Consider the following 17,225-nt stretch of genomic DNA (forward strand, 5'->3'; position numbering starts at 1 on the left):
TGGTCTTCTGGGGATAAACCGAAGTTGCCTCTCCAAACCAGAGAGGTGATCAAATCCCTAAGGATTGATAAAGAGCTAATGCCGCTCAGTATACCTTGGATCCGCTGCAGCCTGCTCCTCGCAAAGGACATCGGCAAATTCAAAGGAATGAAGTGCTCGTGATAGCAGACTATGTGCAGGAAATCCAGCTTGTATTCTGTGAGTGCCTGTTGGGAGTGAGATGGTGACAGGCAGAGCATTAAAAAGAGTGAATGAACCTATTAATGGTCTGTTTTCAAAGATGAACCAAACTGTTTAAAGTTAGAGGCCCTGAATTTATTCTGATGTTACTGCTGCTCTTCTTTAATGGTTCAATTTCTGGCACTTTCCTGCAACAATGGGGTGTATCAGCTCGGGGGTCTTCACGCTGGAGTTTGTCACATAGTTTATTTCTCTTGAGGAGAGGCCAAATCAGTTATTGCATAACTTAATGAAATAGCAAAAGAACTTTATGGGCAACTTTATGGGCAGCACAGTGGCTCAGTGGTTAGCACTGCTGCCTCACAGCACCAGGGACCCAGGTTCGATTCCAGCCTGGGGCGACTGTCTGTATGAATGTTTGCACATTCTCCCAGTGTCTGCGTGGGTTTCCTCCGGGTGCTCTGCTTTCCTCCCACATTCCAGAGATGTGCAGGTTAGGTGAGTTGGCCATGCTAAACTGTCCATAGTGTGGAGGTGCATTAGTCAGAAGGAAATGGGTCTGGGTGGGTTATTCTTTGGAAGGTCGGTGTGGACTTGTTGAGCCAAAGGGCCTGTTTCCACACTGTAGGGGTTCTAATCTAATCTAAAAAACTGTGCTGAAGAGTTAGCAGGAACAAATTGGAGCTGATACACGATGCATTATTGCAGCATAGTCTTGCCTTTAGGCTATCAGCCTTGATTCGGGAACCTAACCACACAGACTTTACAATGGAAGCTGAGTGCTGTGCTGTTGATGGATTTCAGATGACACGTTGAAAGTCTGCCCTCTGATGGTGAATGTGAAAGACATCATGACATTTTGGAATGACTGCCCTCAAAGAGCACTTCAGGATATCCTGAGGTCAGAAACAGTGCTGTTGGAAAGCAGAACCTTGCCTTCTCCCACATATTTTGTTAGTATATCAACAATATCCTCTTTTTTTTTCTAATGGGATACTCCCCTCTGCCTCTTAAATAGACAGCATTAATATCATGAAATTCAAGGAAGTGACAGTCTAACAGAGTGAAACATCTCAATTGATATCAAACACATACCTGACTAATAAGAATAAACCATTAAATTCCCTTATACTGTCTGACTCAAAAACACTGCTGAACCACTAATGTCATCAGCTCTTCCAGCAGTCATACTCCTCCCTCTACATCAGATCACCGAGGAGTATAATAGATAGAACTATAGAACATAACAGCATAATACAGGCCCTTCGGCCCTCTAACTAACTTACACGATTCCATTTTCATCCATATGTTTATCTAATGACCATTTAAATGCCCTTAAAGTCAGCAAGTCCACTACTGTTGCAGACAGGACATTCCATGCCCTTACTACTCTCTGAGTAAAGAAACTACCTCTTACATCTGTCCTATAGCTATCACCCCTCAATTTAAAGCTATGTCCCCTTGTACTAGCCATCACTGTCCGAGGAAAAAGGCTTTCACTGTTCACCCTTCCTAATCCTCTGATCATTTTGAATGTCTCTATTAGGTCATCTCTTAACCTTCTTCTCTCTAACGAAAACAGCTTCAAGTCCCTCAGCCTTTCCTCATAAGACCTTCTCTCCATACCATGCAGCATCCTAGTAAATCTCCTCTGCAACCTTTCCAATGCTTCCACATCCTTCCGAAAATGCAGCGACTAGAACTGTATGCAATACACCAAGTGCGGCCGCACCAGAGTTATGTACAGCTGCAGCATGACCTCATGGTTGCAAACCTCAATCCCTTTACCAAGGTGGCTACACGGTACTCCTCCTTAACAACCATATCAACCTGGGTGGCAACTTTCAGAGATCTATGCAGTTGGACACTAAGATCTCTCTGCTCATTTACACTACCAAGAATCTTACCATTAGCCCAGTACTCTGTATTCCTGTTGCTCCTTCCAAAGTGAATCACCTCACGCTTTTCTGCATTAAGCTCCATTTGCCACCTCTCAGCCCAGCTCTGCAGCTTATCTATGTCCCTCTGTAACCTGCAACATCCTTCAGCACTATCCACAACTCCACCACCCTTAGTGTCATCTGCAAATTTACTAACCCATCCTTCTACACTCTCATCCAGGCCATTTATAAAGATGACAAACAGCAGTGGCTTCAAAACAGATCCGTGCGCCACACCACTGGTAACTGAACTCCAGGAAGAACATTTCCCATCAACCACCACCCTCTGTCTTCTTTCAGCCAGCTAAGTTCTGATCCAAACCGCTAAATCACCCTCAATCTCATGTCTCTGTATTTTGTGCAATAGCCTACCATGGTGAACCTTATCAAACGCCTTACTGAAATCCATATACACCACACCAACTGTTTTACCTTCATACACCTGTATGGTCACCTTCTCAAAGAACTCTAAGGTTTGTGAGGCATGACCTTCCCTTCACTAAACCGTGTTGATTATTCCTTTCTAGATGATTAAAAATCCTACCTCTTATAATCCTTTCTACCACTTTACCCACAACTGAAGTAAGGTTCACTGGTCTATAATTACCAGGGTTGTCTCTACTCCCCTTCTTGAACAAGGGGACAATGTTTGCTCTCCTCCAGTCTTCTGGCACCATTCCTGTATTTTCACACTTTCCAGAATTGCTAACCCACCTCCTCCTTATGAACCTCAATCCTGCCGAGTCTAATTTAGTGTCAGGGGTGGGGGTGTTAAGGGGTGTTCCCTCACGATTCCACTCATTTGAGCTGAGACTGTACACTGACACTCGGGTGCAGGGCTGAGGGATTGCAGCACTTACAAATGTGTACAAAGTCAAAATTCACACAACACTGGGTTGTAGTCCAATAAGACCTTGCCTCCATATCAGGCAACATCCTAGTAAATCTCCTCTGCACCCTTTCCAATGCTTCTACATCATTCCTACAATGCGGTGACCAGAACTGTATGCAATACTCCAAGTGTGGCCGCACCAGAGTTTAATACTGCTGTAACATCTCATGGCTCCAAAACTCAATCCCTCTACCAATAAAAGCTAACACACTGTACGCCTTCTTAATAAGCCTATCAACTTGGGTGTCAATGATTTAAAAAGGAAGAGCAGGTGTATTCACTTACGTGATATGGAGAATAATAATGCCTAATCAACATCACTGAACCAGATTAACTCCCCCATTATTACAGCTTGTGGGATCTGTGTGTGTAAATTGGCTATCTGGCTTCTAAAATAAAAGTATGCCGATGGTGCTGGAAATGTGAAATGAGAACAGAAAATGTTGGAGAGACTGAGCAGGTCTGGCAGCATCTGTGGAGTCAGAAACAATCAATGTTTTGAGTCGAATATCAATCTTCATCAGTACGTTTCAAAAAAGAGTCATACCAGACTCGAACATTAACTCTGCTCCTCTATCTCTCTCCACAGCTGCTGCCAGAACGTTAATTATGTGCTTCCTACATTACAATGTTAATTATAAAATATGTGAACTTCTAAAATATGTGAACATATCTGAAAGCAGGTTGTCAGTTTGCTTGCTGAGCTGGTGGAAAATTAACATGACAGAGCTCCAAAGAATGAAACCACACCCCATTTCTATGGATTACCAAAGGTACACAAACAAGGGATTCCCCTCAGAACCATAGTCTCACTTCCTGGTACACCGACATACAGACTAGCAAAGGAACTGCAACGCAAACTGAAACACCTGAACTGAAATATCCACTCCACCCAGGAATTCTTTAACATCAAACGCATCAAGATAGAGGATGATAAGGTCATGGTCTCCTTTGACATAACAGCCGTAATCATCACTCTTGCCAAAGAAACACTGGCCTCACTGCCAGACAAATCAAGGACAAAATACTTGACAGCACCAAGTCCATCAGCGAGGACAGCACCCTCAAATCCTAGATCTGTGGCTCACAACCCACTTCACCTTCAATGACAAGATATACAGACAAAACAATGGGATGCTTATGGGATTATCTATATCAGGACTTATAGCGGAAGTAGTTATGCAGAGTTTAGAACGAACAACCCTTGCCACGATCCAGCCCAAACTTTGCGTCCGCTATGTGGATGACACCTTTATCATTATGAAACGTGACAAACTAGAAGATATCCACATACACATAAAAAACATCCCGACTAATATAAAGTTTATCAAAGAGGAAGAGAACACTAACCGACTCCCTTTCTTGGACGTCATGGTAGAATGGAGAACTGCAGCCCAGTGTCTACAGGAAAGCGACACACATTGACCAGATATGCAACTACAGAAGCATCTATCCCAGCAAACGGAGCTGCATCAGGGTACTACTCAAATGAGCCACAAAACGCTGCAGCACATTGGAACTATGAGAAGCCGAGGAGAAACACCTATACAACATAAATCAGGAACAACGGTTACCCAATAAGCTCAGTTCACCGATTCCTGCACAACAGACCTAAACAGGAAGACAGAACATGCCCAGAGATTCTAGCCACTCCACCATACATCAAAGACATTTCAGAGATGGCCACCAGATTACTCCGGCCCCTCGGCATCATGGTGGCCCACAAACCTACCACCGCACCGAAGAGACTCCTGATGAATTTAAAGGACCCCATATCTACAGCCAGCAGAATGAATATAATAAACAAAATACCCTGCAAGGACTGCAACAAACATTATGTTGGACAGACAGGCAGGAAGCTAGCCACCAGGATACATGAACACCAACTAACCACCAAAAGACATGACCAACCTGCACTGACATCCATACACACAGATGAACAGGAACACCAGTTCAACTGGACCAATGTATCCATCCTGGGACAGGCTAAACAAAGACAGACATGGCAATTCCTCGAGACCTGGCATTCAAACCGGAACTCCATTTACAAACATATAGCTTTGGACCCCATTTACCAATCTTGCAGAAACAGAACTGGAAATGACATCACCCACCACAACAGAACAAGACACAGAAATAACAAGCGGCACAGAACGCCAGTGCTTCACCGGAGGCTCACTGATGATGTTACCTAGCATGATGACGAAACATCTGAAAACAAACCGACCAGCTTAGCGAGCAAACCCACAATCTGATCCACAACCTGAGCTACAAATCGTCTCCAAGATCTCAAAGTATCTAAAGCACCTTGGATTTCCTACGGTCTTGAAAGGCACTGGGGAGAGGCATAGTTTGTTTTTGTTTCAATGGCCCAGAGTAATACAAAGACAACTAGAGTAACTACTTCTTGAAAAAGATCATGAGAATAAAGAGAAAAGTTCACCTTGGGATCCTTGGGAGGGAAACAGCTAATGTAGTCATTTATTAGGTTGAAAATAAACCCTCTGTTCATCAATGTTAAGCTCCGCTGTTGAATTAAGAACATTGAGATTATTAAGTCATGAGAACAGCCTCCACCCCCAGCACCCACTCAAATCAGTAACTGAGGCCATTGAAAACTAATTAATGTCCACTTCTGCAGCTCATCCCAATGGAGCTGGTATTAAGTCAGTGAAAGACTTGGAGCATAGCAGCAAAACCTATGAGGGTAACTCCTAGCTCCTGGGAGTGTGTCCCCCTTGCGCAAAGATAATCAGTGCCTGGATACAGAACTCAGTCAGTGTAAATAGGTGGGGCTCGCTGACAACCACTGCACCCATCCTTGCTACTGACCTTTCTCAACACATTCCCTTGCCCCATGAACCTTTTTCCCACCATCATTCACGACCTCTATGATCCGAGGCCCTGAGTAGGTGTAATACCAGCAAAGGCCACAGTCTCCCAGTGGTGCTGTTAAGAACCATGGAACTACCATTGTCTAATTGACTGGCAGCCCATAGGGCTGGTGGGTGACAGGATATTTGTCCTGAGGGAAAGCTGGCCTGAATATGTGATAGAGTTTCCCTGAAAGAGGAGACATGGTGGTTTGATAATTCTCCCAATGTCAGCCATTGCGCCGAGAAGATTCTGCCTGTAGAATGGACTCTGAAGGACCATAGCAGAGGAAAGCTCTGTAATCACTGAAGAAAGCAATTCAAAGGATCATGTTGGAAAATGGGAGATGAGAACAAAACTGATACAAACACATCAGATAAAAATGGATTGAGTAGCATTTCTTATCCATAAATATCTCCTGATCTTCTAACAAGCAAGCAAAGATAACAAGTACTGATATACTTGAACAAAGACACACTCAAAAAGCCCAAAGTATGAGTTGAATCAGTGCTACAAAAAATCTCTACCTCTGTGAGAAGACTTTATTAATAGGCACTTTGGATCCATCAAGATTGTCGTTTTGTTATAACCTTTGAATAACTTTGCACCAATTTTCTACCTACTGACCTTCATGAAATGAGCCCAGTTGATATTCACACTCCTGGATTCCTCCGGAATCTCCGAGTACCGCAAGTTTACATGAGGAATTATTGCAAGGAGAAGGGACTGCACAGTATGCTGGAAGCAGTCCGGAAACCTCTGAGTCCTGGGGAGCTGTAAACAGATCAATTAATGGAACTATCATGTTCAAGGAGATGCAGCCAAAGACTTGTTTTTTTTTCACAATTAACATTAAATTATTCAGGCATTTCGCATGAAGTATTCATCAGCTTCTGAATCACAAGATTTCATAGAAAGTATTGCTGAAAATGCCACATTTCAGCAATACTCAAGTTCTGAATGACTATTTCATTATCTATCTGAAGTGTCTCAGATTTATTGCAGATGAGAAACAAAGAGTCACGTGATCTGCTGTGAATTTTGCTGGCAGTAAACACTTTAATGGTTAAAGATTAAAGAGGGGCTTAGGTTGTCTCAATAGGAAGGCGGCATAAAATGTTCTCACAAATGGACACGGTGGAAGCATCCGTGCTAATGGTAGATAGACTGTCAGTCTCCAAGACTCAGAGAGGTGTTGTCAACTTCAGGTTGTAAACAGTTATACATCAAACATAATAAATGATTAAATAGAAAGCTCGGCATTTTAAATGCTAAAATGCCAATAAAAAGTGTTTTATCAGTACAGTTACAGTAAAAAACTTAAACCTGAAATCTTGTCATGTCATCCCTGCTCTTCACGGAAGTTCAAAGTTCACATCTTTTCCTCAAGGTTATAAGTGCCCATAGGGCTCATAAGAGTATCTCATAGGACCCAAGATCACATTATTTCTTCCACTTTCCCCAGTGCCAACACTTCAAAAGCACGCCAACGGTTGTAAAGCTGGATGTCCTGAAAGAGGCTATCCAAATGTAAGCCTTTCTTTCCTGTGTTTCACGCATGTACAAAATAAAGTTAGGAATGTGAATGAAAGACTCTGGAAGTATATCTTATACTTCCCCGGGGTCTCTGGGTGACTCTACACCGTTTCCCTAATGGGATGTCCAAAACCAAACATCTGTATTCCATTTGTGACTTCTTCAGCCTCCTGTGGGGATGCGTGTTTCACTGTATTCATCGCTCTTCATATAAAACCCAAAGTCCTGTCAGCCTCAATGCGCCGTGAGCAAGTTGGTGAAGGTTCTATCAAAATGTTGGCCATTTACAGGAAATTATGAAATTATACTCTATATGCCACAACACACCTTGTGAATCCAAGGGTGAAGAGACGAAGAGATTGGACTTACCTTTAGCTTGTTCTTGTCAATGAGGAACTGGGCCATTGACTTGATCAACAGTTCAAAGAAAAACCATGAATGCTGGAAGTTAAAAAGTTAAGAAAAAAATACTCAGGAAAGAGTTCTGTCTGACTGGTGATCTAATTTCATCCCTTATTCTCAGGCAGCGTCTCCATACTCTTGTTGCCTTGTTTCATGGGCACACTAACTTTCCATAAGAAATAGGAACAGGAATAGACCATTTGCTTCACCCCTACCCCCCCCCCCCGCCCCCCCCTTACCCTGAGCCTGCTCCACCATACAATAGGGTCATGGCCGTTCTGACACTCCTCACAGCCAATTCCAATGTTGTCCCCATAGCCTTTGGTTTCCCTGACTGATCAGGAAGCTACCTGTTTCAATCTTAATTATACACATGGACTCTGCTCCCACAGCTCTCTGTGGCAAGGAGTTCCAAAAACTCTCAACCCTCAGAGAAAAAAAATACTCAATTCAGTCTTAAATTGGCTCCCCTTTATTCTAAGATTATGCCCTCTGGTCCTCGATTCTCCCATGAGGTGAATAATTCTCTCAACATTTACCCTGTCCAGCCCCTTAAATATCCTAGATGTTTTCTTAAGATCACCCCTCCAAAGTGGCCACTTTTCACTAGAATGCTAATAAATATCACCACAGTTCATACTCCCTCCACAACATGGCAGTCGGGAACTAGAACTCTGATTGAGCTTCCCCTGCTCTTGTTCAGGGCCATAGAACCCTGTGAATGTACAGTAGTTTAAGTGGTAGTTTACTGGATTAACAAGGCAGTGGTCATGAGTTCAAATCCCAGCAATGACAATTTTGAAATCTTCAATCAGAATGTCCTCCCATTAACTAGCAAGGTGATACCTCATATTCCAGGATCACTGTGGGATTCAGCATTTTCCATTATAAGTTGTGATATTTTCATTTTAACTACATTCTAAATTAGTAGCATTGCTTCAAAAGAAAAAAATGTCATCGACAGAAAGTACTTCCAGATCAATGTACTGAAAAAATCAAAACGCAACAAAAATGTCATCAATGTTACTCTCCATGTGGGCCTACCAAGTCAGGCTTCACTGTATCCAGTAATCACAGTTATTACTGATGGCTATCATGTTAGTCTTGGACTAAGTGGTGCTTCTTCTGCCTTTAGGCCCTAAATTCACTGGATACAGTGAAGCCTGACTTGGTAGGCCCACATGGAGAGTAACATTGATGACATTTTTGTTGTGTTTGATTTTTTTCTGTACATGGCATTCTTCAACTCGCACTACAGACAGCCAAGCAGAACAACCCATGCAGGCCCTCCCAGGGCCATTACTGTGGTCGTGCTTTACTCTCAAGGGTGCTACGTTTTGCATGAGATATAAAATTGGTGCCCAGCTTGCACATTAGTGGAAGCAAAATACCTCACACCTGTTATGAGAAAAAGCACAAGGAGTTATCTCCAGTGCCCTGCTCAACATTCATCCCCCAATCAACAGCACTCAAATAGATTATCTGGTAAATTACCGAATTGCTACATGTGGGATCTTGATGTGCCTAGATCGGTCACACTACACGAATAGTGCACATGCCTCAGACGTTGTTCCGAGAGAAAGAAAGCAAGAAAGAAGGCAAGAAAGAAAGAAAGAAAGAAAGAAAGAAAGCAAGAAAGACAGATAGACAGACAGACAGTGTGTGTGTGTGTACACATGTGTCAAGGGCAGAGAGAGAGAGAGAGTGAGTGAGAGAGAGTCAGGGCAGGGAGAGAGAGAGAGAGAGAGACAACAGTAAGGGGACAGCGAGAGAGTCAAGGGCGGTGGGGGGAAGAGAGAGAGAGTGTCAAGGGAAGGGGGAGAACAAAGTAAGTCACATGTTAATGATGACTTAATGGATTTTATACACTTCTTAACTAAAGGAGGGTGAGCAAATGTCTGAGTAGCTGCATTGTCAGTTCTGATACCAGAAAGCACAGACCTTCAGCAGTTTATTGATGGTGAGAAAATCTGCAGACTGTTTCAGAATGGCGATGAGCGACCGAGCCAGTTCCCCGTGTGTCGTCTTGTTTTCGGAGGTCATGTATCGGTCAGTCCTGAAAACGTACTGAAGAGAGCAATAAATCAGCAGGGAGGCTCGGCAAGCTGGATTCCCTCCCACCCCTGAACCTGCCAGTGAACGATGAGCTCCACAACATAACATTTCTCAGCTTCAGACACTGGGGGGCAATTTAATCCAGGCCAACCCTGGTGGGAAACAAAGAGATGGGGCTCAGGTCATCATGGGCAAGGCCACATGACAGTCACCCATTGACAGGGCAAAACCTGCCACGATTATCTCAAAGCCCACCATAAGCTGGTGATGGCTCCTGGATTGATTGGCAGCTTCACGACTTTGCCTTCCCGTTCAATCCCGTTGTGGGACCTGGCATTGGGAAGGAGGTGGGATGGGGATACTGAAAGCCATCCCTGTGTATATGTCACTAATCCCTCCTATCTACTCGCCCTCCGTGCCCGAGTCCAGGAATATGTCTCCGATCCCTGCAGAAGTCCCTGGAGCACTCCCGTTAGAGGCACCGCTCCCGGCCACACAGCCAGCTGCCGGGCAGGATGTCCAGGCGGCAGAAATTCTGCTGCCAGGGGGTCCTTCAATCCTGAGGAAGGCTGGTTGACTGGAGCCATCTTTCAAGAGCATTCACACCTTCCCCAAAGCTTCCTACTTCCCACACTTACTCCAGAAAAACTGGAATCTCTTCAGCTCAGCTCTGAGTTCAAATAGTGCAGGCGAAAGTGAGGACTGCAGATGCTGGAGATCAGAGTCAAGATTAGTGTGGTGCTGGAAAAGCACAGCAGGCCAGGCAGCATCCGAAGAGCAAGAAGATCGATGTTTCGATTCCTGATGAAGGGCTCCTGCCTGAAATGTCGATTTTCCTGCTCCATGGGTCTGCCTGACCTGCTGTGCTTTTCCAGCACCACTCTAATTTTGGTTCAAATAGCACAGCTGAGTTTAGGATTCAAACATGTGGGAATCATGTCTCAACGGAAAACTCCACGCCAAAGCTAGACTGACCATTATAGACACAGACATGACCGGCATCATGTGGAGGGACTGCAGTTTACATGACAATCTCAACCACTTGAATGCTGCTGATAAGAGACAGGAGTGGAATAAAACTTGCAACATGTTCTTTTACATTAACGCATGAAGTCCCAGTATGATCGGAGATACTGATCCATGCTTAATGCCTGAAGCTGATCACTTGTCAATGATTCAGGTGTTACCTGTTTGTTACAATGCTGACACTACCAACATATACTGTTAAAGCAAACTCTGGATTTATTGAACAGTACAATTGCAGCAACGTCTGACTTCTGCACAACTCAATACAGTTCGAAAAAGTAAACTAACTTGATAATAAAAATGAAGAACTGCAGAAAAAGATAGAAATCTGAAACCAAGACAGAAATTGCTGGGGAAGCTCAGCAGGTCTGGCTGTATCTGCAGAGAAAAAGCAGAGACTACGCTTCCAGTCCAATGACCCTTCTTTCCAGTTCTGAAGGAGGGTCTGGTCAGAAGAAACTTCAACTGGGTTTCACTCTCCGTAGATGCTGCCAGGCCTGCTGAGTTTCTCCAGCTATTTCTGTTTTGGTTTCAAAATACCTTGATGTACGATCGCAAATAGTGCTCCAGTCCCTCCTCATGACATCTGGACACGATGTATATTATTACCCTGGAAGAGAGGTGTGGAAAATAAATTGTTTAGGGGTAAAAACAGACCTTCCATGAACAAATCTACAGGAGAAATCCCCTTGCCATTGCTGGCTCCCTAATCAAAACGTGCAATAAACTTTCAGAATCAATGTTTCACATTACACACATGCAATCAGATAGCAGTGTGTACACACATATAAGGGTAGCAAATCTATACACTCTAACACACATCAAGGTAAGAGCCTGGATAAGTATATGTGCCATTCCAGAAACTTGGTTGAGACAAGGGCAAGACTAGCAGCTCAACTTTCCAGGATTTAGATGTTTCGGGTGTGCTTGAGAGGGAAGTAAAAGGGGTGGAGGAGTTGCATTACTGATTAAGAAGAATGTCACAAATGTACTAAGAGGGGACATCTTGGAGGGCTCATCCAGCAAGGCCACATGGGTAGCGCTCAGGAGTAGGAAGAGTGCAAAATGATGGGGTTATACTGTAGGACCTCCCAAAAGCCAGTGGGAGGTAGAGGAACAGATATGTAAGCAGACCATGGCAAGACGCAAAAAAAAGGGTTGTTTTCATGGGTGGTTTTAACTTCCCCAAAATGGACTGAGACTCCTTTTGTTCCAGGGGCTTAAGACGGGGCGAAATTTGTTTGGTGCATCCAGGAAGGTTTCTTTAAGCGAGATATAGATAGTCCAACTCTAGAAAGGGACGTATTTGGTCTTGCATTGGAAATTGAGCTTGGCCAGGTGATGGAAGATTCAGAGGAGGCAGCATTTAGGGAACAGTGATCATTATTCTGTAAGTTATAGGTAAGGATAAGACTGACCCTCAGGTGGTGCTAAATTGGGAGAAGGCTAATTGCAACAGTCATTTGAGGATGGCTGTTTGAGGGTAAGTCCACATCTGGCATATGGGAGTCTCTTAACGGCCAGTTGATCAGAGTTCAGGAGAAGCATGCTCCTGTGAGGATGAAAGGGAAGGATGGCAAAATCCAGGAAAACAGGCTGACCAGATGCTGCAAGATTAGTTCAAAGGTAAAAGATACATTCGTAATGTTTAGGAAATTGAAATCAGACAAGACCCTTGAAAAATATCAAGCAAGCAGGAAAGAACTTAAGCAAGGAATTAGGAGGGCTGTAGGGGCCATGTAATGTCCTTGGCAAGTAGGATTAAAGAAAATCCCCAGGCATCTTGCACATACATTAGAAGCAAGATGATAGCTAGGGAAAGGGTAGGTCCACTCAAGCACTAAAGAGGGAAGTTAGGTGTGGAGTCAGAGGAAGTGGGTGAGATCCATAACGAATATTTTGCATCAGTATTCACAAATAGAAGAGCATGGAAGGTAGTAATATTAGGGAGGGATATGTTGATATTCTAGGCCATAGTGATACTAAGAAAGAAGTGGTGTTTGTATCTTGAAAAATATTAAGTTAGATAAGTCCCCAGGGCCTGATGGGATCTCTCCCACAACATTGAAGGAAGCCATGATGTGGAGGTGCTGGCGTTGGACTGGGTTGGACAAAGTCAGAAGCTGCACAACACCAGGTTGTAGTCCAACATGTTTATTTGAAATAACAAGCTTTCGGAGCGCTGCTCCTTAATCAGGGGGCCATAACCTGTAGGACTATAACCTGGTGTCGTGTGACGTCTGATAATGAAGGTAACAAGGGAGGAGATTGCTAGGGCTTTGACAGAGATTTTTAGCCAGAGACGAGGTCACAGAACACTGGAGAATAGCCAATGTTGTTCTTTTGCTTACAGAGGGCAACAGGGACAATCCAGGAAATTATAGGCCATTGAACCTTGTATCAATGGTAGGGAAATATTGGAAAAGATCCTCAGGGACAAGATTTACTTTGTTCTTTTGCTTACAGAGGGCAACAGGGACAATCCAGGAAATTATAGGCCATTGAACCTTGTATCAATGGTAGGGAAATTATTGGAAAAGATCCTCAGGGACAAGATTTACTTGCATTTGGAAAATAATTGTTTTATTTGGGATAGACAGCATGGATTTGTAAAGGGAAGATCTTGCCTCACAACTTGACTGAGTTTTTCAAGGAAGTGATGAAGATGATGGATGAGGAGAGGCAATGGGTTACCTACATGGACTTTACTACGGCCATTGACAAGGTCCCTCATGTTAGGCTGGTCCAGAGGATTAAGTCACATAGGATCCACAGTGAGTTGCTAAGTTAGATACAAAATTGACTTGGTCATAGAAGAGAGAAGATAGTTGTGAAGGGGTATTTTTCTAACTGGAAATCTATGAAGTTCCACAAGGATTCAGTGCTGGGACCTTTTTGTTTGTTATGTACAAATGACTTGGATGAAAATGTCTGATTAATAAGTTTGTCAATGACATGAAATTGGCAGAGTTGTGGAAAAGCGAGGAAGGTTGTCCAAGGATACAGCATGATATAAGTCAGTTGGAAAGCTGGGTAGAGAAATGGCAGATGGAGTTTCGTTCACACAGTTGAGAGGTGATGCATCTTGGGAGGTCAAATGTAAGAGGAAGGTATACAATAAATGGCAGGACCCTTAGGAGCACTGACATACAGAGGGATATTGGTGTACAAGGCTATAGTTCCCTGAAAGTGACAAAGATGACAAATAGCATACTTGTCTTCAACTTGAGTATAAAAGTTGACAATTCATGTTGCAGCTGTATAAAACTTTAGTTCAACCAGATTTGGATACTGTATACAGTTCTGGTCCCTACACTATAGGAACGATGTGGTGGCTTTGGAGAGGGTGTTAAAGAGGTTTACTAGCATGTTGGCTGGATTGGAGTGTGTTGGCGATAAGGAGAGGTTGGACAAACGTGGACTGTTTTTGCAAGAGAATGCATGGACAGGGTGGACAATCAGAATCTTTTACCAGGGTGGAAATATCAAATACTAGAGGGCATAGGTTTAAAGTGGGCAAGGGAAAGTTTAAAGGAAATGTGCAAAGGAAGGTTTTTTTTAAAACGCAGAGGGCGGTAGATAGCTGGAACATAGGGGAGGCAGTAGAAGCAGATATGTTAGCATTTAAACAGATAAACATATAGGCAGAGCATAGAGGGATAAAGGCAGATGGGATGAATTTAAAATGGCATCATGGTCGGCACAGACACACTGGGTTGAAGGGCCTGTTCCTGTGCTATATGTTCTATGTGTGCAGATAGCAGTGTAGACATACATACAACACATTCACATGCAAATAGCAGCATGCACACATAAAACACACACAACACAGAAGCAGAGTTACAGGTAGATGGGATAGTGAAGAAGACGTTTGGTATGCTTGCCTTTATTGGTCAGTGCATTGAGTACAGGAGTTGGGGGTCCATGTTGCAGCTGTACAGGACATTGGTTGGGCAACGTTTGGAATACTGTGTGCGATTCAGGTCTCCCTGCTGTAGGAAAGATGTTGTGAAACTTGAAAGGGCTCAGAAAAGATTAACAAGGATGTTGCCAGGGTTGTAGGGTTTGAGCTATAGGGATAGGCTGAATAGGTTGGGGCTATTTTCCCTGGAGTGTCAGAAACTGAGGAGTGACCTTATAGAGGTTTGTAAAATCATGAGGGGCATGGAAAAGATAAATAGACAAGGGCATTTCCCTGGGGTTGGCCAGTCCAAAACTAGAGGGCATAGGTTTACGTTTAAAAGGGACCCAAGGGCATCTTTTCATGCAGACAGTGGTGCATGTATGGAATGAGCTGCTAGAGGAAGTAGTGGAGGCTGGTACAATTACACCATTTAAAAGGCAACTGGATGGGTATATGAAGAGGAAGGGTTTAGAGGGATATGGGTGAAGTGCTGGCAAATGGGATTAGATTGGGTTGGGATATCTGGTCGACATGGACGAGTTAAACCGAATGGTCTCTTTCCGTGCTGTACATCTCTAAGACTCTTTGATTTCACACACGCAGAGAGCAGACACACACACACCCAGACACACACACACACACAACCAGCATGCGGGTGTGAAACCTGCCAATGCTTTACCTGGCAGAATTCACTGCAACATCGCTCTGGCTGGTTTTGGTGAGGATTTTGAGCAGCTGGTTGAGGATTGTTGGTAGGAAGTTGACCATCACACAGATGTCCATGGCATGCAAACACTGAAGGAGAAAGTCAACTCAAGTTACCTTTATTTGAAGAGAGTCATGTTAGGAGCATTCTACTCTCTATTCGAGTTGCAATTCATTATTTGGTATCATCAACTCTAAAAGGTCACATAACGATGACCCCAGATAATAAACTGACTTCCGACTGTAAGAGGACAGAATCAGAACCTTTATTCTCAATTAGTTCAAGGTGATTGTGAAACCTAAGTTGTGCAGGCTCAATTCTGCCACTTTGAATAAACTGTACAAACATCATTCTTGTAAATTTTCCACTTTAGTAACCCTGAAAAATGATACACACTGCAGAAAACCTGACATTTTGCCAAGGAGCTGCATTCACTATATCACTCCCAGGGACACCACCATGGCGCAAGTCCAGGAATCTTCAACAGTCAATACATCTTTCCAGGGACTCCAGGAAGACAGTGGCACACCCCCAGGAACATTGCAAGGAATTCTCATCATTTCTGATTGAGACAATACAAACAAAGAATGGAGAGCAAAAAGATTGAGAGGGATGATGGGAGTAGGGAGGTTATGCTGGAACTGTACAAAACATTGGTTAGTCCCAGCTTGATTATTGTGTGCATTTCTGGAATCCACATAATAGGAGGCACGTGATAGCACTGGAGAGGGTGCAGAGGAGATTTCCCAGGATGGTGCCTGGGATGGAGAGTTTCCGTTATGGAGAGATTGAGCAGACTCGGATCGTTCTCATCGGAGCAGAGGAGATTGTGATGTATAAAATGATAAGGGGCACAGATATGGTGGTTGGGAAGAAACCTTTCCCCTTGGTGAAGGGATCAGTGGCCAGGGGTACAGACTTAAAGCAAGGGGCAGGAAATTAAAAGGAGATGTGAGGAAACAAATTTCACACAGTGAACAGTGGGAGTCTGCAACTCACTGCATGTAAGGGTGCTGGAGGCAGAAACTCTCATAACCCTTCCAGAAATATTTATTGCCAATGTATTGTACCGATTGCAATGGCAAGGCGGTAGACCAAAGTGGTGGAAATTGGGATTTGAACAGTTGGGTGGTTGTTTTGACCAACGAAGATGTGACGGGCTGACGGGTCTTTTGTGCTGTAGATCTCTATGACTCAGTACTGCACTGATGTGTCAACCGTGTGCCCAAGTCTCTGGTATGGGACTTGAGTCTATGACCTTATGAAAACATTTAGGAAGATTTGTATCTTGCCTTCACTGTGACAAATACTAACCAGGTTCTGAACTATTGCCAATAACCTGAGAGTACCACCCGTGAATGCCTAAGGAAAGAGTCAACAATTGTGACATCCGTGCTGATACTGAAATCCTTGTGCATAAGTCAGTCACCTTCCAACACTTCCAACTACAACCACAGGGACGCCAAGACAGCAGACTTCCTAGCAGCACTAGAATGCACACTCAGGAACAATGGACTGACAGAAGAGACACAACAAACAGTGAGACAAACTGTTGTACCTATGATAATAAGGAAAAGGCAAACACATAACCTCAACACCAAGGAGAGGGAAGCACTGAAATCACTAAGAAACGATAAGAACATAATCATACTACCAGCAGATAAAGGCAGAATGATGGTCATCCTAGATAAATCAGATTACATCCAAAAA

At 43.7% G+C, this 17,225-nt stretch overlaps 1 protein-coding gene across 6 annotated transcripts in view; it reads right to left on the reverse strand.

The window, feature by feature from the left end:
* dock11 (dedicator of cytokinesis 11) overlaps positions 1 to 17,225 on the reverse strand; it is a 301,498-nt gene that overhangs the window by 112,110 nt on the left and 172,163 nt on the right. For all 6 annotated transcript variants that reach the window (XM_043704339.1, XM_043704341.1, XM_043704340.1 and 3 more), the window contains exons 24-30: positions 15,489 to 15,604; positions 11,446 to 11,515; positions 9,766 to 9,891; positions 7,792 to 7,863; positions 6,514 to 6,660; positions 5,456 to 5,539; positions 95 to 206 (exon numbers count right to left, since the gene is read on the reverse strand). In XM_043704339.1, the coding sequence (XP_043560274.1) occupies positions 95 to 206; positions 5,456 to 5,539; positions 6,514 to 6,660; positions 7,792 to 7,863; positions 9,766 to 9,891; positions 11,446 to 11,515; positions 15,489 to 15,604 (727 nt within the window). The remainder of the gene's footprint in view (positions 1 to 94; positions 207 to 5,455; positions 5,540 to 6,513; positions 6,661 to 7,791; positions 7,864 to 9,765; positions 9,892 to 11,445; positions 11,516 to 15,488; positions 15,605 to 17,225) is intronic.

Source organism: Chiloscyllium plagiosum, chromosome 15 (assembly GCF_004010195.1).
Source record: "Chiloscyllium plagiosum isolate BGI_BamShark_2017 chromosome 15, ASM401019v2, whole genome shotgun sequence".
Lineage (NCBI taxonomy): Eukaryota > Metazoa > Chordata > Chondrichthyes > Orectolobiformes > Hemiscylliidae > Chiloscyllium > Chiloscyllium plagiosum.